Source organism: Delphinapterus leucas, chromosome 20, assembly GCF_059928025.1.
Source record: "Delphinapterus leucas isolate spDelLeu-1000000601 "Yukka" chromosome 20, BTC_Dleu_Yukka2, whole genome shotgun sequence".
NCBI classification, from domain to species: Eukaryota; Metazoa; Chordata; class Mammalia; order Artiodactyla; family Monodontidae; genus Delphinapterus; species Delphinapterus leucas.
This window is the reverse complement of record NC_143148.1, coordinates 42,186,506-42,204,848: the sequence shown is the minus strand read 5'-3', so window position 1 is coordinate 42,204,848 and position 18,343 is coordinate 42,186,506. Positions and strand designations below refer to the sequence as shown.

At 60.1% G+C, this 18,343-nt stretch overlaps 2 protein-coding genes across 6 annotated transcripts; one reads left to right on the top strand and one right to left on the bottom strand.

Annotated features, from left to right (window-relative positions):
- The first annotated feature begins 12 nt into the window (after nucleotides 1–12).
- ACD (ACD shelterin complex subunit and telomerase recruitment factor) lies at nucleotides 13–4,693 on the top strand. Of its 2 annotated transcripts, none has more exons than XM_022583444.3 (12): nucleotides 13–285; nucleotides 368–501; nucleotides 654–747; nucleotides 834–910; nucleotides 1,021–1,065; nucleotides 1,179–1,213; nucleotides 1,377–1,528; nucleotides 1,607–1,688; nucleotides 1,786–1,872; nucleotides 2,065–2,438; nucleotides 2,555–2,646; nucleotides 2,727–4,693. In XM_022583444.3, exons 1-12 carry the CDS (start codon nucleotides 187–189, stop codon nucleotides 2,803–2,805), a joined length of 1,350 nt encoding a protein of 449 aa, XP_022439152.1. In that variant the 5' UTR covers nucleotides 13–186; the 3' UTR covers nucleotides 2,806–4,693. The 2 variants fall into 2 exon arrangements, with proteins under 2 accessions (XP_022439152.1, XP_022439149.1); XM_022583441.3 differs by having other exon boundaries at nucleotides 15–285; nucleotides 1,607–1,703.
- CARMIL2 (capping protein regulator and myosin 1 linker 2) lies at nucleotides 2,880–15,336 on the bottom strand. Of its 4 annotated transcripts, none has more exons than XM_030761092.2 (39): nucleotides 15,186–15,336; nucleotides 14,836–14,930; nucleotides 14,692–14,742; nucleotides 14,394–14,456; nucleotides 14,170–14,294; nucleotides 13,950–14,041; nucleotides 13,675–13,745; nucleotides 13,487–13,560; nucleotides 13,267–13,342; nucleotides 13,088–13,176; nucleotides 12,872–12,966; nucleotides 12,707–12,793; nucleotides 12,514–12,626; nucleotides 12,322–12,399; nucleotides 12,114–12,190; nucleotides 11,914–12,018; nucleotides 11,659–11,728; nucleotides 11,425–11,506; nucleotides 11,230–11,326; nucleotides 11,091–11,148; nucleotides 10,808–10,980; nucleotides 10,452–10,614; nucleotides 10,270–10,371; nucleotides 8,775–8,903; nucleotides 8,582–8,695; nucleotides 8,255–8,415; nucleotides 8,092–8,179; nucleotides 7,770–7,919; nucleotides 7,584–7,650; nucleotides 6,879–7,114; nucleotides 5,927–6,027; nucleotides 5,481–5,844; nucleotides 5,272–5,394; nucleotides 4,337–4,373; nucleotides 4,106–4,177; nucleotides 3,751–3,972; nucleotides 3,513–3,593; nucleotides 3,122–3,199; nucleotides 2,880–3,043 (listed from the first exon to the last, which is right to left on the bottom strand). In XM_030761092.2, the coding sequence occupies exons 1-39, from the start codon at nucleotides 15,223–15,225 to the stop codon at nucleotides 2,931–2,933; spliced, it is 4,212 nt and encodes a 1,403-aa protein (XP_030616952.1). In that variant the 5' UTR covers nucleotides 15,226–15,336; the 3' UTR covers nucleotides 2,880–2,930. The 4 variants fall into 4 exon arrangements, with proteins under 4 accessions (XP_030616952.1, XP_030616953.1, XP_089759334.1 ...); XM_030761093.2 differs by having other exon boundaries at nucleotides 5,272–5,391; nucleotides 15,186–15,335; XM_089903208.1 differs by having other exon boundaries at nucleotides 13,487–13,745.
- Between the last annotated feature and the right edge of the window lie 3,007 nt (nucleotides 15,337–18,343).

The window sequence follows — 18,343 nt, the reverse complement described above, 5'->3', positions numbered from 1 at the left end:
ACACGGGTCTGCAAATAACTTCCCGAATAGGACGCGCTCGTGCGCACGCGCGGGCACGCTCATGGGCGGGACCTCGACCTCAGGTCCCGCCCAGCCGCCGTACGTTTCCTCTTCCGAGGAGAGGCGGGGCCGCAGCGCCCGCGGGAAACGCGGTCCCGGTTTGCTCGGCTGGCAACCGCGGCGGGAATGGCAGGCTTGGGGAGTCTGGTCCTGCGGCCTTGGATTCGAGAGCTGGTTCTAGGGTCAGAGGCACTCTCAAGCCCGCGGGCGGGGCAGCTGCTCAAGGTGAGTCCCCACCCCCTTCTCAGGGCCGGGAGACCAGTGCTGGGCCCCGTGCGGTGGGTTTGACGCAGGTCGTCGCCGTCAGGTACTGCAGGAGGCCGAGGCCCCGGGCCCGTCCCGCGCTCCCGACACGTCTGAAGGGGCCACGCTACTTGTGTCTGACGGGACCCACAGTATTCGATGCTTGGTGACGCGGGAGGCTCTGAACGCCTCGGACTGGTGAGAGAGGTTCCGCGGAGCCTGGGAAGATTGGAATCCGGTGGGAGACCACGAGCCTTGAGCCCGAAGTGGGCGGGTTTCAGGCGGGCGGGCCCCAGGCGGGCGGGGCAGTGTTCAGGCAAGCGCGTTAGTGAGGATCGCGCTCGCTGCAGGGAGGAGAAGGAGTTCGGCTTTCGAGGGGCAGAAGGCCGGCTGCTGCTACTGCAAAACTGCGGGGTCCGCGTCCAAGTCGCCGAGGCAGGCGCGGTGAGTGTTGAGGCTGGCTTCGGTGGGTTACTGGGCCCGACTTCCTGACAACTCCTGAAACCCGGTCCCTGAACTCACTCCTCCAGCACGCGGAGTTCTACCTCCAGGTGGACCGCTTCAGCCTGCTGCCCACGGAGCAGCCCCGGGAACGGGTGACTGGTTGGTAAGTGATGCCTCTACCCTCCAGCTGTACTCCCCACACAGGCCTGGCTGGCGTTGGCATAGGCCTTGGGCTCCTAGTTATATTGACTGCCTCCTACTTCTCCTTCCCAGCAATCAGGACCCGGATGTGCGGAAAAAGCTCTATGACTGCTTGGAGTGAGTTTGGGGTTGGGCTCTTGGGTCAGGTGTGGTTCGGTCAGGGAATGGAAAATCTGTGTTATCAGGTAGGCTTCAGGATTTTTTCTCAGGCTTGTTCCCTCTTTCTCTAGGGAGCACCTTTCAGAGTCCACCTCTCCCAGTGCAGGTACTTATAGGGGTTGGCCAGTTGCCCATACTCCCTGTAGAGTGATCTCTCCAGCCATCAGCCCCCTGCTTCCTTAATAAGCTCTTCTCCCCCCTCCACCCCCACCCCCACCCCCGTTCCTCTTCTTTGAGCTTCAGCCCATCCCCGGGTCCTCTGTCCCTAGGCCTTTCACTGTCCCAACTTCTGGATGAGGTAGAGGAGGACCAGGAGCATCGGGGGGCGCTAGTGAGCCTGGCTGAGAGCTGTCTGATGCTGGCAGGCCCTTGCACAGCACCCCCCCTCACCCGCTGGGCGGCCTCACGCTGCAGAGCCACGGTCAGTCTGGGGCTTCTCTTGGGAAATGTCGGAGTGGGGAGTTGGGCAAGGGCCAAACTGAATGTTCTCATCCTACAGGGAGAAGCTGTGTACTCTGTCCCCAGCCTATGGCTGCACATCTCTGAGAATGACCAGCAAATCCTGAGCTCTCTGGGCCCAGGTCAGAGGGCACAGGGTAAGGAGGACTGGAGAGGTCAAGAGGGGAGTGCCTGCATGCCCAGTGCCCCCCGTGCTGATAAGCCTCCCCTGACCACCAGGCCCTGAGCTACCCCCACCACACCCGGCTCTACAGGACCTATCTCTGACTCTCATCTCCTCTCCTCCTTCCTCACCCAGTTCCTCAGGTAAGCTGGTGCTCAGGCCCCATGTTCTTGGTGCTGTTTATCAGTTAGATGCCTGGGCAACACAGGATGCTGTGAAAGGGTACACAGCTGGGTGGGGAGGTGAACACAGTTCCTGCAGGCCTATGTTCACAGGTCATTCAGCTAGTCTGAGCTGAGAGGTCTGTGCCCATGGTGAGTCCCCTTCCTCCTCAGGAACCCCTGCCCTACCCAGCCACATGCTGTCAGAGGAAAGTGGTGCCAGTATCAGCCTTCTACCTGCCTTGCCCTTGGCTGCTGCAGACCCAGCGCAGAAGGGCAGCTCCCAGCCCCTGTCAGCCATCTGCTCAGCCCATGGCCCCCTGCCCCCCAGTTCCCCACACCCCAGCCATGTACCCAACTCCCCACCCCTGAGCTGCACCCCAAATCTGTCACCCCTTGGCCATGTCCCCAGTCTACACCAAGCCCCTGTAACCATGGCCCAGAGGCCTAGTCTGGAGTTCAAGGAGCTAGGGTTACCCCCTAAGACTCGGCAGCACTCTCCAAGGACAAGAACCACCAAGGAAGCCCTGGAGTCCAGCTCTGTCTGGGTGAGCATAGCACCCCTTACAACTGGAGAGTAGAATGGGGCTGGGCTGGGGGTAGCCTTGGATGAGGTTAGGGGCCTTTTTGGCCCCTCTCCAGACACAATACCCGCCCCCTTCAGGACCCCGCAAAGAGGCATCGTGACGGTTCTGCCTTCCAATATGAGTACGAGCCACCCTGCCCCTCCCTGTGTGCCCAGGTCCAAGCTGCCAGGTGAGTGCCTGGGGGTGCCCCCACTCTCTTGGTTACCCGTCCCAGTCTCCATTGGCCTACAACCATGGTTCTCTTCCCAGGCTCCCTCCCCAGCTTGTGGCCTGGGCCTTGCACTTTCTGATGGAGCCACAGCCAGAGGCTGAACTAACCCAGGTGTGAGGGGTCGTAAGCACGTGGGAGGATGCGTGCACGGGTCCGTGCCTGGGGGTGGATAAACAGGGCTTCACACCAGCTTCCTTTAAGTTTTTTAATAAAATAATCTCATGCGGCAGGAAAGGAGAAGGTCAGGGGTTGGGGCCGCCGCCTCTTTGGTCTGTGGCTGGGGATGGTGGGCTCCGCTCAGGGCCTGAGGGCTCTGTAGACTGTGGGGGTAGAGGCTCGGCTCCGAGGCCAGATCCTGCACAGGGAGAGAGGAAGGGTCAGGACTGGACTGAGCAGGCCTGCCGCCCACCCAACTGGCTCCAGCCCCCTTTACCTATGCTTGGAGATGGAGGTGCCTCAAGCTTTGGCCTGCGCTTGAGGACAGGTGAGCGCTGCAGCCGCCGGGGCCGTTCTGAGGGATACAGAAAGACTTGGGGAGGGTTGCTAAGGGCTTGCTGCCTGTCCTCGACCCCCACGCACACTTGCCTTCAGAGCCTCCCCCTTCCCCAGCATCCTCCCACCCCTGGCAGAGGTTGCTTTTGTGGAGGTAGAAGCCAGGGCTAGTAGGAAGGGCTTCTCAGACCCTTGCTCCTGGCCCCTGGCTCCCTGATTTCTCAACCCCTCACGCCACTGGTGGCCCCCTCCGAGGACCAGAGCCTCGAAGGGAGCCCCCCCTCCCCCATCTCCTCCTGCACTCAAGCACACATGGAGGTGTCTCCCCTCACCAACAGGGGCCTGGAGCTGGTCCTCATGCACAGACACTGCTCGTCGACCCGCCAAGAGAGGCCTCGGCCTCAGCTGGCCATCTGGGGGAGGCCAGGGTATCAGGGTATGGTCCCAACATCTGCCCCCCGCTCCAGCCCTTGCCTCCCACCTTCAGGGTCTCCAGAGGAGCTGAGTTCCCAGTAGGGACTCCTCCAGGCCCTAGCCCAGTATTGGGTGGGGGCTAGGGTACCTGCTTACCTTCATTCCTGGAGCCTAAGCAAGAATCCTCTGGGAGGCCCAGGCTGTCTGGGGAGGGGCTGGCTCTTCGGAGGCTTGGGCTGGGACAAGGGGAGGGGGGGCCTGGACCATCCTGTTGACCCCAGCCACGGCCCCTGAGCTCTGCATTCAGCTGCTGCCCTAGTGTCTTCCAGGTGGCAGACTCGGGCCCCTGGCCCCCTGGACCAGGTCTGCATGAAGGGTCTGCAGGGAGAAAGGTGTCAGCCAAGACCTGGGCCAGGCGTCGGAAGTGAACCTGACCAATGGTTTGATCCCCTCCAGCCTGTCCCTGCATGACCCCACATGACCCCCAACATACACAGTGGCCCTCACTCACCAGCAGACACAGAGTGGGTGCGGGACTTGATCGAGATGGGAGGAGCCTCTGTGGAACTGTCCATAATGTCACCTGCAAAGGCAGGGCTAGGGGCTTAGGCTTAGTGAGGGGAAGAAAAACATGGCTATTCCCACTCTTCTGCCAGGGAGAGCAAACCCCTTCCCACTCTTCTGCCAGGGGAGCAAATCTCCTCCCCAGAAATGTACTGCACTAGCCCAGGGTCCCACTTACCATCCGAGCCAGCCTTCTTGATCTCTCCATCTTTGCTCTGTAGGAAATAGGGAAGTTAAGCTTGATCCTGTCCCACCCTCGTGCTAGCTTTGTCCTTTTATTCATTCTTGTTATAACCGCCACTAAATGCCCACCGTGGGCTGGGCAAGAACATGGCAAACCCAGTCCTGGTCCTCTTGGAGCTCAGTCTGTGATGGTGGACAGTTAACACACAGAAACATATGCAAGCACAGACACAGAAAGTAATTTCTTAATTCTGTGATTCACTTTCTATACCTTAATGTTTCTAAATTCAAGCTGAGTTTCACTTCATTTGTGTTTCTTATTTTCCTGAAGTTATTAAAGGGATAGTCCGTAGGGTGGTGGTTCTTATTAGGAACTGTGATCAGAGAGTGGCATTAGCAGGGGGGCCATGGAAGAGAGTGAAGGAAGGCCCACAGGGAAATACAGGGATGGATGAAGAGGGACCTGGTGTAGCCCATGGGTGGGGATGAGAGGCTGGAAGTGGGGCAGGGAGGAGTTCCAGACAGAGGAACCTGTGTAGAGGCTCTGAGATGAACCGGGGTTGAGAGCAGTGAGGTGAAAGCAGTGACCAGGGCTGAGACCCCACTGGGCCTTGAGGCAGGATCAGGAGTCAGGGCAATGTCTTGAGGGAGGAAGCCCCTGGAGGATTTGCTATTTCAAATGCAGATGGCAAAGCCAGATGTCTGTCAGATCATCTGTTAGACCATCCACTTCAAGGAGGAGGTATCAGTGGCCTGGGTCAGGGTAGAAGCCAAGAGAGAGAAGAAAGGTTGACTGATGACTTTTGTGGGGAGGGGAAAGAATCGACAGACCTGTCATGAGTCTCCTCCTGGTCACATAAATCACCCACATAAAACGAGCTACGTGTCACCTGCCTCCTCACTTCCCACGTGTGTCCCTTCCCAGCTCACTTGCTTCCTCTTGCCTTCGGCACTCCCGCTGCCTCTGCTCACGCCGATCCTCTGCAGCATCACTTGTACTCGCTGTTCAAAGGTTGGGGCCAGCTCTGTGTCTCCCCGCTCCAGGGGCTGCTGCTGGGACAGAGATAACCCGAGTGGGGAGAGAGCCCACTGCCCTCACTGTTCCTGCAGAGCCTTCACTCCCTGTCACCAGGCCTCACCTTGTCAGGTCTGGCACCCAACGTTGTCTCCTCCTCCTCAGCAGGTAGCAGTATCATGGAGTAGGCCTTGCTTTCCCGAGTGTACCGAGGCCGACTCCTGCGGGTAGGGTCGGGGCTGCTGGTGCCCCCCTCAGCCCCACCAGCCTCCTCACCACGGCCAGGACGGGCTGGTGGCCGAAGCAAGTCCCCAAGTGTGGTTTTTCGAGAGCGGGGAGCTGCCCCAGGGCTGGTCTCTAGATCAGGCCGTGACGCACGTGTTGAACGAGGCTTCTTGAAGGCAAAGAGAGTGCCCAGCTTCTTTCGAAGTGTACGGGGGACAGGGGTGGTACCCCCCTCGGCTGCCGGGTCCTCCTCGGGGGCCCAGCTGTGGGGACAGCTAGCAGTAAGTGGGAAGGCCCATGGAGCATTCCACCCTCTCCCACCCCTTGCAATTGCCCCTTACTCACAGGCGATCCTGATGGATCAGCCTTTTGGAGAAGAATTCCTCCACGCCCTCGTCCACACGGGCACTGAGCCCATTCCCTTCCTGCGGCAGGGCCGGGGGCACCTGAGGAACACCACAGGGTTAAGGCTCCAGGCTGAGTGCAACTGTGACTTCTCTCCCCCTTCCTTGTCCAACGGCAGGCTCTGGGCAACTCCAGGACTTGGGAGCTGCAGTGACCCTATAGGGCTGCTGACACAAGCTCTCCCACTGTGCAGCTGGTGGGCAGAGATGCTGGTTTCACGTACCCCCCCTCGCCTGTAGTTGGCCCTGGACATAACCAGTTCACACCCATGCTTGTCCCACAGAGTATCCTAAACACCCTGAACCACCTGGTCACCAGCAGGCTAGAGCCCACGCACCCGCTGGGTCACACGTTCCCACTTGCCACCCCCTCTGCTCCAAACAGTTCCCTGCAGTACCCTCCACCCCACCCCACCCCGCCTGCTGCCGGCTCAGCGGCGCCTGCTGCTGCGTCAGACCCTCTGGGGGGCCTCAAGCCGGCTCCTCCCCGCCTCTGGCCCCGTGCCCACTGCCCGCGCCAGTACCCAGCCCACACACACACCCGCACCGGACGTGCAGTAAACGCAGGATTGTCCCCACAGCCAGGGGCCCAGCATCTTTCATTAACCCCGGGGGAGGGAGGATAAGACAGACGCCCCCTCTCGCACATCTACCCATGCAGCGGCCAACCTGAGGCACAGTCCTACACCCAAGCGCTCCCCCAACAAAATCCACACACTCGTGACCCTGCATGAGCATGGGGTGGGGGGTTGGCCAGGAAGAAGCCAGAACTCGGCAGTATGACCAGGTGGTCTTGGGCACCCACCTCCCTGCCGGCCATCACCCGTAAGGCGCGAACGGGCGACTCGCGACCCCCAATTTCACGAGCTCTGGAGTGGGGGTAGGGCGCTCACCTGGGGGCCCCCCGGCGGCGGGCGGTGGTGGTGCTGGCGTCGTGGCCGCGGCCGGGCCCGGGTCGGATGGCGCAGGGGCTGCCCGGCGGGTGGCAGGTCCATGCGAGGCAATGGGCCGGCCAGGGGCCCAGGGGCGGCGGGGCTCGGAGAGCCACGAGCAGATGGCCCCGCCTGCGGCTCTGCATCTTCCCCCGGAGCCGCCAGCTCGGGCTCCGGCTCTGGTTCCTCAGCAGCACCTGAGCGGAGAGCACCAGAAGAGCACCAAGCGCCAAGCCCAGGGAGGTGGCAGCGGCGGCGCTAGGGCGGCGGGGGACCCGCCCAGGGCGCGGGGAGGGGCCCAGCTACGCTGCCCGCCCCCCCACCCGCCCCTCCCCCTCCGCCGCTGTCCGTGGTGCTGAGCGCGGCCCCGAGCGGCGCGCGGCGCCGCCAAGCATGCGCATCTTGGGGGTAGGGAAGGGGTGGGGGGGGCGGGGAGGTAACGAGGTGAGAGGAGGCTGTGTCCCGGCCCTGGTCTGCTCAGGTCCCACCTTGTGCTAACTGACCACAGCGGACCCCAACTTTGCACGCTGCACGGGGGTCCTGGCCCAGCCCACTCAAGGGTCAGGGAGTTCCCGGGACAGGGGTGAATGTATGTGTCCAGGTGTCCAGGTCTAATGGAACTTCAGCCCAACCTGAGTAGCTCTCTTTCCCTGGGTCCTGACTTACTGTGAGTGGAGGGGACCAGGTGAAGACAGCGGTTGGATTCAGGCCACTTCTGTGGAGGACTGTCATCCTAGTGGGGAAGACACAAACTCAGCCTGGGGTGGCGGGGAGCTGCCTCCCCTCCTTCTACACTCCAGAACAAGATGGGAAGATCTAGGGTTCTAGGCCCAGAGTTCTAGGACCACCTACCTTCTGTTCCTCTTCATTCTCCTTTTCCTTCTCCTCAGGGAAGAAAAGACCTTCCAATTCCCCAGGCCCAAGGGGGCTGGGCTCGCCTCCATCTAGTGCCGGTATGACAGGGGGCGTTGCCTCTGTTGCCTGTTGAGCCAGACTCTCCACCTGCAATACCAGGCACCCCAAAGATGGGAGGCAGGACCTCAGCCATAGTCGTATCAGTGCAAAGGGAACCCTGAAATACCCCTGGGCTATCTGACCCCAGAAGACATTACAGAACCCCTGCAAGGCAGTGGCTGTGCGTGTGCGTGTGCGTAAGCACGCAGTTCCTGCTCACCAGCCGATCCCGGGCTGCACTCAGACCCGCAACAGCCTGAGCCACAATGCTCTCTGCCAAGGTCCCTGTGACTGACAGGCGCATGTCCCTGACGGCAACAGAGGGCAAGGGTTAGTGTGCTGTCTCTACCCAGCCCAGCCCAGCCCAGCCCTATCCAGCCTACCTGAGCCTCGTGAAGGCATCTTGCAGCAGGTGCTCTGGGAGCAGCTCTGGGAGACCCCTTGAGCCTCCCAGGACCCCCTCTAGCTGCTCCCTCCACCTGGGTCCCTGCAGCATCTGTGGGCAGAGGCTCCTTGTGGTGTCCAGTGTGGTCTGAGTGAAGTCCTGGGCAAACGTCAGAGCATGGTGAGGGTGTGGCTGGGGCCCAGACCAATTGGCTTGAGGCTCCAACCCTCACAGAACATTGACTCAGGGGATATCACAGGCAAGCCTATGGATGGGGGTCAAGCCTGAATATGGAGGTGGGGCTGGGGCAAGGGCACTATCTCACCTGAATGTCCCGGCGGCAGACCTCGCCCACCTGTCCCAGGAGGCCCTCCAGCTTCTGCCGCAGCTGCCATTGGTGGCTTGGGGAGCTCCCAGCCTCATGTAGAATGGGGAGAATCTGGAGACCATGGAGGAAAAGGAGTTGCAAATTGACACCTAAGAGGGGAAGGGTCCTCGTAGTGGGAGGGGGTGCTCACACTGAGAGAGAAGTTGGCGTTTTGGATGGCATCCTCGGCCTGGTGCACAGCAGCTTCACCCTGGGGCCCAGCCCCACAGCCCAGCAACTCCACATGCTCCTGCACCGACTGACATAGTTCATTCACTTCCTGGAAGGCAAGAGGAATCAGTCTCAGCCTGGTCCCCTCCCCATCCCCTGACTGCTTCCTTCCCAAGGTGTCCAACAGGGTGAGTGAGGTCCTGAAACTGATACCATCAGGACAGCCACTTAGGGACCCTATCTGTTCAAGGAGGGAGAGCAATGTCTCCTTTAGTTCACTGTAGGTACTTTATATATACTTCCTAAGTGTCCAGAATGGGAAGGAAAAGAGCTGTTAGTCATGTCAGTGTTTTAGAAGCTCAGTCTGTTCATCATCCAGCTAGAGGACAGATTGAGGGATGAAGAGAAATGGGAGTGAGGAGTCATGGAGGAAGGATCAGGGGCAGAGAAGGATGGCTGGGGTGGGAGTAAAGAGTGGTGTGTTTGAGAGAGTCGGTCAAGAGGCAGAACCAAGGAGGTCTGTGGGGGCTTCGGTGTGGCCAAGAGAGACATGGACTGAAGCTCTGTCCACAGCACTTGGTGGGTGTGGGCACCAGTGAGATTGGGCTCCAGGGTAGAGAGAAGAGAGAGACGTGGGAGACGATGAGATCACTTGAAGACACAAAATGTGAAGCCCCTGCAGGATGTCTGGGTCACGATGCCTGGGCTCTGGAGCTTGGGAGAGAAGTGGGAATTGGGAATGGATGGATGGGGAACATCTCACCAAGACAAGGTACTGGAGGGAGATGAAGCCAGAAAAAGGGTCACTGGGTTTGGCCACAACAAAGGTCAGTGGAGAGGGGAGGGAAGCTCTGTGAATAGGAAGTCACAGGTGGGGCTACAGTTGGGGGTGGAGAGAAATGATTGAAGATTTTAAAATACCTCCTGTCTTTGACAGGGGAGCCTATTTAAATGCTTTAAGGGAATTCCCTGCAGTCCAATGGTTAGGACTCCACACTTCCACTGCAGCAGCCCCAGGGTCAATCCCTGGTCCGGGAACTAAGATCCCGCAAGCTGTGCAGAGCAGCCAGAAAATAAAAAAATAAAAATAAAAGGTTTGTAGGAGATACACGCTGTAAAGTATTTGCATAGGTGACAGGGCATATTGCTGGCAACATGCTCTTAAATAGCTCAGGACAAAAAAAGTTCTGTGTGCTAGTCTTGTAATTTTTCTGTAAGTTTAAAATTAGTTCAAAATTAAAAGAAAGAAAAAAATGCTTTAAAAAAGCAACTAGGAGTGTTATTTGGGGAAACTATTTCAAGAGCCTTTGGCTCCTCTGCAGATCAAGGAACGGGACTTGTCTGGGACAGCAGGATTCAGGCACCATGGCCCCAGGAAAGTCAGAGCCTCAGACTTATGGAGGCTCTCAGCTGCCACAGCTCTCCCCATCCCCTACCTTCTGTGTGTGCTCAACGTCGAGGGAGGGGATTCTGACCTGTTCGGAGGGGTCTGACCCCAGACCTAGTGGCTTCGGGTGGGAGGTGCAGTCAGTAGAAGCGTGGTCTGCGCGGTTGTTCCGCAGGAGACAGGCTTGGATCTGGGCACAAGAGATATTGAGAACTGGTGGGGGGTGGGGCCAAGGCACAGAGGAGGGCGGGGAAGAGAGGGAACCCCCACCTGATGCACCGCACGTGCTGTCAGTTCAGGGCGGCTGCGCTGCGCCTGGGCCACATCGTTCAGTGGCAGAGGCATGGCCTTCAGGCTGCGGTTCTGCTCCAGGGCCTGTGCCACATCCAGCAGGCCCAGAGCAGACGTGTGGTTCCGGTCCCAGACCACAGACCTGGGCCGGGCCAGGGTTCAGTCGGGGGTGGAGCTCTGCAAGGCCCCACCCAACCCCGCTTGCCTTTCCATTCGTCTGGAGCACCCCTGTGCTCCACTTGCTCCGCTTCGTTCAGCTCTGCCCCTTAGCCCAGTAAGCCCCTCCATACACGCCCTCCTCCCCCATTTGGTCCCATCCCTCTGACCCCGCCCACCGGAGCCTCGTGTTGACCCGAAGCGCCTTGGCCAGCATCTTGGCGCCGGTGTCCCCCATGGCGTTGCCGCTGATATCCAGGGCTCTCAGGTTAGGATTGGTGCCCAGGGCCCGGAGCAGGACGCTGGCGCCCAGTTTCAGTCGCGACTCAGCCACGGACAAAGACTGCAGGGGCTGGGGTTAAGAGAAAGCCATTTGTGGTTGGAGTCAGGGGTCAGCAAGCAAGGCAGGTCAGGGAGCAGGGGTCCATCGCCTGAGGATCCTGCATGGTTCTGTGAACTCACACAGTCGTCATCCTGCATGAGCTGAACAATCCGGTGCAGGACGTCGTCCAGGGTCTCCCTGTGGGCAGGGGCAGCGGTTGGCGGGAGACCCGGGTGGTGGGGTGCTGTTGGGAGGCCCAGGAGTGAGATGCGGGCTCACTTGCACCGGACGTTGAAGTTCCTTCCAAGCGCCACGTGTCGCAGGGACCGACTCCTCCCGATGGCCAGCACCAGAGTCACCATGTCTGAGCCGAAGCCTGGGGGTGGCTCAGGTCAGGCACAAGGCGAGGCTGCGGGAGTGGGAGGGGTGGGAATTTGGAGGATGATGGGAGGATGGGTTTCTGGGCAGCCTCACCATTATCTGCCAGATCCAGGGAGCTCACTGCGCCAGCGTCGCACACTAAGTCTTGAATCACCTGAGCGCCGGCGGAGCGCAGCTGAAGGTGGAAGGTGGAATGCGCTCAGGCCAACAGGCCACAGGTGGGGAGGATTAGGCCCTCAACTGCCCAGCGCTTCCGCCTCGCAGCCCCAGCCCCACAGCCGATGTGTGGGCCCACTGCCCGCTCTCGTCTCTGGGCCGGGCGCTCACCTCACAAGCGCTGAGGTCCAGGTGCAGGTCGTCCATGTGTGTGTTGAGCGCGAGGCCTTCCAAAAGCGCCCTGGGAGGGAATGTCACAGGGGGTGGCGGGAGCTGGGAACAGGGGCCCTAGAGCGCGAATAGCAAGAAGGAAGGGCCAGGATGCCAGGGGGGTCATGGGTGCGATACGAGCGGGGTGAGGTGCTGGAGGCCAGGCCTGGTGGTGGCCGCACAGACGGGGGCCTGGCCGTGGGCAGGGACACTGACCTGAGAGCGTCGGGCGGCAGTTTGCAGCCCGCCAGGCACAGGTACCGAAGCGTCCCGGCGCGGCTGAGGAAGAGCTGCAGCGCGTCCGGCGCAGCCCTGGACTTCCTGGGGCGGGGAGCGGGAGCATTTGGCTTCCTGGCGCGGGAAGGCGGCTCCCGGCAGAGCCCCACCCCCGCCCCGTCCCGCCCCGTCCGCCTTACGTGCGGGAGAACACGTTCCTCGAAGCGTCGAGGTGTGTGAGGCTGGCGCAGCAGCCGCGGGACAGCGAGGCGAAGAGCTGCGGGAGGAGCGTGTGGGCTACACTGGCCGGGGGACTGAGCCCCTTCCCGCCCTGCCCTCCAGTCGACCCTTGGGCCTCAGGCCTTGCCAGCCCGACAAATCATCCCCCCCCACTGACCACCCCCTCACAGTGTCCAGGGCGGTGTCAGTGCCTGCGAGATTCAGGAACGTCAGAACATTAGGACGGCTCAGGAAACTATAGAGGCCCTGGTGGGAGGATGGAGATGGGAGGGAGGGAGTCAGGGATCACCCCACCAAAAGCTTCCTGACACCCCACTGCCTGCGGCGCCCCCAATCACCGCCCTAAGGATGGCCACTCACCCCATTGTCCTCCGAGGCCCCCAGTGCCCCGGGATTCCCAGAAAGGTCCAAGTGGGTTAGGGCAGAGTCAAAGGCTGCATTGAAAGCCAGCGCCCGGCCCAGAGCCCTCATTCCTGGTGGTGGAGGAGGGGCTCACAATCAGGCTGCCCCACCTCCCAGCTCCACCTCCCCCAGCCATCCTCAGCCCACCTACCTCGCGGCGTCAACCCAGTCTGTGCCAGGGTGAGTCTTCTCAGGGCTCCAGGATGATGCTCTAGGTGTCTGCTGAGTGCAGCCACGCCTGGGGGATGGGGGCAGCCATATGGGTCTCACCTCCTCCAGCGCCAGCCCCCGGGGGGTTCCCCAGGCTCAGCCGTACCTCGGTCATCCAGCACGTTCCCCGCCAGGCTGAGTTCCCGCAACCCGGAGCTCGTGTGCCCTGCCAGGGCCTGGGCCAGTCGCCGGACAAAGTCTCTGGGGACCAGACCCCAGATGTGAGGCTCTGACCCTGGATTCCCAACTCCTCCCCAGGCCACTAGTCTCTCCATCCCAAGCCCCCAGACTCCGCTCCCCAATCCCTACACTGTGCCCCTACCCCCTCAGGCCACAGGTCTCCAGCACCAGCTCCTCCAGGTGGGATGACTGACTCATCATGTGCAGAATCTGTTCCAAGACCTCAAGGCTCTGAGAACCAGAGGATGGGGGGCGCTCAGTGGGCTACACCCCGGCCCCCAGGCCACGCCCCCACCCCCGCCGCCGCGCCTATGCTCTCACCAGCTTCATGTCCACGCAGGAGAGGCACCGGAACCACAGGTTGTAAGACAGGGCGGCCACACTCAAGGCCAGGTCCCTGGGTGGAAGAAAGGGCAGGGGCAGAGCTCAGGGCCCTCCAGCCAGATCCTAGGCCCAGCATCCCCCCTCCATGGAGAGGCTAAGGCCCAGGAATGTGGGTCATGGAATCTTCCTCTCTTCACAGACCTTGCAGGCCACTCACCGACTTCCCAGATGGCTGAAGTCGCCTAGGCTGAAATGGCGGCAGCCCTGACGATGGTAGATGGTGTCCACATCCTGGGTGGGAAGAAAGTACCTCCAACTTACTTGGGACACAAGGCATAGGGAGGGACTCAAAGCACATGGGGGATCAGATGTCTCCAGAGCCTCCAGAGAGGGCCCTACTCTCACCCACTGAATCTCCTCTCGGAAAGGGAAGCCATTGTAGTCACACAGAGCCTCATATGTCTCCGAAAAGCCACCTGAGTTGGTACCAGGGGTGTGATGGAGCAGGGGTGGGGGAAAGAGAGAGACAAAAGGTCAGAGATGGAGGAAGATCAGCCCGAAACTGGGTAGTGGCTGTGCCTTGAGTGGCTCTGTTCAGTTTGTGAGACCTCCAAATCCAGGGGTCAGGATGCAGGAGGGGGTAGGCTGAAAGCCCTGTGTGGCCCCACCTTGGCCCTTACCACAGGGGCTGCTGGGCGAGGTGGCCTCTGAGGGGCTGCTTCTCTCCAGCCGAGCCAGCATGGAGGGGGGCGTGGGCCTCCGGAATAGCTTCCTGAGGAGGGACATGGAGAAGGGGGCAAGGGACTTCTAGGCCCTGGAAGTGAGGTCACCCACTGCGCCATCCAGACCACCCCTTGCTGCCCTTCTTCCCCGCCAGCCCCCTCAGTTGCTGGGCCTCACCCAAGGGTGGAGCAAGGGAAGACCTTCCTGATGGCAGCAGCGATGTGCTGGGCCAGCTGTTCCAGGGCAGCCACACCAGGAAATTCCAGGACCAGATCAGGCAGGGACTCCAGCTCAAAGGTGACCTGGGGTGGGTGGGGCAGGGGCTGGGCTCCAAGTGTGGGGCAGGTTGGGGGGAGGGGAAGACCAGACTGCAGGCCCTGGTGGGGCACTAGGGGTCTCACCTGAGGGGGTGTCTCCTGCAGCGCCATGGCCTGGACCTCCAGGTAGCTGAACGTGCAGTCCACCTGCGGAGCGCCTGGGTCAGCCTGGACTAAGGCCTGAGCCCCACCCTCTTGGGAGCCCAGTCCTTTGTGCAGCCTGGATCTCAGAGCTGGACCTGCCTACACTCCAGTCCTGCCTGCTCCCGGGAGCCCAGAGCTGTTGGAAGGGCAGAGCCCGCAAGGACACCACCACAGATGCAGCCCTCATCAAGGAAGCTGCTGGAGGGCAAAGGGGTGGCAGCTGGGCCCTGGGACTCACCCTCAGGGGAAGGCAGGTGTGGAGCAGGTAGGCTCTCCATCGCAGCAGTGCCTGAGGGGAGAGAGTGTCTAACACCCTGGGCAGGGCAAGAGCCTCTTTCTGCCGGGGCCCCAGTGGCCCTCCCAGCCTCTGCCCCTGCCATACCAGGACATGACCTTGCTCAGCACCCTCCCGCTCTGGCAGCCAGGTTTTCAGCAGCAGCTCTGCCTCCTTGGGCCACAGGAACCTGGTGATCTCGCCTGTGGAAGGGCAGCCTGCTGGGCAACTGGTCCTCCCATGGAGGTCAATTCATGCCCACGGTCTGCATCGGGCTAGGGGGCCTGGGCTCATCTCTGGGCCAGCGAGGAAGGAGTGGAGTGGATTTCGGCCGCCAAGCCCTCCCGAGGAGCAGAGGGAACCGCTTGCCCGGTGCCACGAGGCGCTGGGTGGGCCTCTGCTTTCTGGGGCCGCTCTGCTTCCTCCCAGCCAAGAAGGCGACAAGGGCCAGGGCTTACCTCGCAGCTCGCAGGATATGCCGTCGGGGGTCTGGGCCATGCGGCCGGCCCGGCGGCCGGGTGGCCCAAGGAGCTCCGACGAGAAACGGTAGCGGCGGGCGAGCACAGGAAGCCTGGGGCCTCGGCGCGCACTGCAGCCACCTGCTCCTCCTGCAGCGGAAGGTAAGCGCCGCTTCCTGCCAGGCCGCCCCCGACCCGGCTCCTCCCTGCCAGGCCTCCGCGGGCTGGGAGAAGTCGCGCGGGTACGACGGTGTAGGAGGGGGGCAGATCCCAGCTGCCCGCCCGCGCCGTCGCTCAGGAGCTACTCCGTTAGGGCAGACCTGGGGAGGGAAGGGAGAGGTGTGGCCGGGAGGGTCTCGCGTGTCGCGTGCCTCTTTCGGTTCCTACCCCACTACTTCCACCCCGCGCCACAGTCCCCGCCGCGAGCACCAGGGGGCGCTGCCCGCTCGGGGAATCTCTGCGGCCCACCTCGGTCCGTCCCCTCCAAAGCCCAGCGGGGAAGATGGACAGCACTTAGGACGCAAGGGGCGTCTGTTCAGAAAGGAGCATCGGATCCCTCCTAAACCTGGAGGGCCCTATCTGTTGCTCCTAACCTGGAGTCCCTCAACCCGTCGGAGAGTCACAAACTGTTGACAGGGTGGAAAAAACACCAGATGGGCCCCACAGCCTTCTCTGTGGCAGAGGTTCCTTAGCTTTCATCAAGTTCAAGCTAGGTCAGGGCCAGAAAATGGGGGTGTACCATCAGGGGGCAGCCAGCCCCAAGGGCTGCAGGGAGGGATGGAGTGACTCATGAGCAAGGCAATGTATGTGTGTGTGTGGGTCCTCTCATGTCTGCATTCTCCCTGAGCTGGAGAGTTTGAGGAGGGGGGAACCACTAGGAGAGAGGCCTAGGAGGCCATCAGGTCATGGGATGCATGATACCCTATAAAAGACCAGGGACCTAGGGACTTCCCTGGTGGTGCAGTGGTTAAGACTCTGCGCTCCCAATGCAGCGGGCCCGGGTGCAACCCCGGGTCAGGGAACTAGATCCCACGTACATGCCACAACCAAGGAGCCCGCCTGCTGTAACCAAGACCCGGTGCAACCAAATAAATAAATAAAATAAATATTAAAAAAAAAACCAGGCACCTAGATTCCTGAGGGTTCAGAGGAGGGGATTCCATTTTTTTCTTCCATTAGTCTAATTAAACTCTATGAGATAAGGAACAGCCCTCTACCCTGCCCACAGCTCAGCCAGGCAGAGGTGAAACAACCTGAGAGGAGGTGAGAGACACTGGGCAGTCTCTTGGTTTCTTTCCCATCTCCAGCTACCCCTCCTCACCTTGAGGCCTAGAGGCAGTGGGAGCATTTTCCAGTCATCTGACTACCACCATCCCCCACAAAATCTCATCTCCCTTTGCTGAGGTCCACCATAGATTAGGACAAAGTAGAAACTGAATAGTAACAACTTGGAGGAAGCCCCCTTCCCTAAAGCAGCAGGCCCAGGTGTGATAGCCCAGGGCTGACAGGGCAAGACTCAGCCGGAGAGGGTGCTGAGTTCCTGCCAACAGAGGTGAGAGGATGTCCTGCTCTGCTGCCTCCCAACTTGAGAGAGAGTTCAGGTTAAGACTCTCACAAGAGACCACACAGAACCCACCAACTGCTTCTAGGGTGTGAGCTCAGTAGCTCTCACACACAGTATGGCCAAGTGGCCAAGAATGAAGGTTCTGAAAGCACACTGCCTGAATTCAAGTCCTGACTCCACCTCTTACTGGCTGTTTGACACTGAGTAAGTCACAATCTTTCTGCGCATCCAGTTCCTGTTTTGTAAGCTGGAGCTATTAACTTACCTTGAAGTGTAAGGATTAAATGTTTACAGAGGTGCTCACAACAGTGGCTGGAACTCAGGGAACACTCATATTTGCCAAGTCTTACCAGGGCAACCTTAAGACTCCAGAACAGAAGGATAGAAAACCCCCCTCACTGGGATTTTTCTGTTTTGAATGACAAGAATGAGAAATACAAGAGGGAATAAGTGCCAAAGGGTTCGAGCTGCTCCCAGGTGGAGGGCGTCTTGAGACCAACAGCTGCACTGGAGGCATAAGCCCCTGTCTAGTGAATGCTGTGAGGACAAGCAGGGGGCTGCGGAGGAGGAAACCAGGATCAGCCTGGAGATTAGGATGGGGTGCCAGGCTAGCCACACATCTCCGTAACTGCTGGCCGTCAGGGTGGTGGTGACAGAACAAGCATAACTGCTATCAGAGACCAAGTGGGACTCAGCTCCCACAAGTGAGTGACTCATGAGAGGGAGAGAGGCCTTCAACTTGTTCAAGACTGTCTCTGTGTTCTAGACAGCATGACACTCCGTGGGTGCTCAGGAAATGCTAAAAGCTCATAATGAGGAATAAGCCCCGCCTGCACAGGGTGACAGGCCAGGCTGCAGCTCCCAGAACTGCCAGGAGGCTCCCGTCTCCCGTGTGGAGTAAGAGTGTGAAGGTTTCACATTTAATGGAGTCACACAGGATGTATCATGGGCTATGCCAATGGAGGAATCTCCTTCCGGCCTTAGCTGCATCACAATGTCACTTTTCTTGCCCCCTCCCCAACCCAAACCAACCTACTTGTAAACAATTTGAATATATACAATTAGAACAGAAAAGCTATGCTGAAGATACAGATAAACTGCTTGCTGTTCTATGAAGAGATTTTCTGTTATACTTAAAAAAAAAATTGTTGGGACTTCCCTGGTGGCGCAGTGGTTAAGAATCCGCCTGCCAATGCAGGGGACACGGGTTCGAGCCCTGGTCCGGGAAGATCCCACATGCCGCAGAGCCACTAAGCCCGTGCGCCACAACTACTGAGCCTGTGTGCCACGACTACTGAAGCCCGCACGCCTAGAGCCCATGTCCCGCAACAAGAGAAACCACAGCAATGAGAAGCCCGCACACCACAATGAAGAGTAGCCCCCGCTCGCCACAACTAGAGAAAGCCCACGTGCAGCAATGAAGACCCAACTCAACCAAAAAAATAAATAAGTAAAATTAATTTTAAAAAAAATTGTTTTGGGGGGTGGGGGTGGGGCGGCTGTGTGGCTTGCAGGATCCCAGTTCCCCGACCAGGGATCGAACCCGGGCCCCCTGCAGTGGAAGCACAGAGTCCCAACCACTGGACCACCAGGG

Coding starts and splice junctions, on each gene's coding strand:
- CARMIL2 (XM_089903208.1), bottom strand. CDS start 15,225: ATGGCCCAGACCCCCGACGGCATATCCTGCGAGCTGCGAG. Junction 8,696..8,774: donor ACGCCAACTTCTCTCTCAGT/GTGAGCACCCCC, acceptor CATGGTCTCCAG/ATTCTCCCCATTCTACATGA. Junction 5,845..5,926: donor CTGATCCATCAGGATCGCCT/GTGAGTAAGGGG, acceptor CTGTCCCCACAG/CTGGGCCCCCGAGGAGGACC.
- ACD (XM_022583441.3), top strand. CDS start 187: ATGGCAGGCTTGGGGAGTCTGGTCCTGCGGCCTTGGATTCGAGAGCTG. Junction 1,066..1,178: donor AAGCTCTATGACTGCTTGGA/GTGAGTTTGGGG, acceptor CTCTTTCTCTAG/GGAGCACCTTTCAGAGTCCA. Junction 1,873..2,064: donor TTCCTCACCCAGTTCCTCAG/GTAAGCTGGTGC, acceptor CTTCCTCCTCAG/GAACCCCTGCCCTACCCAGC.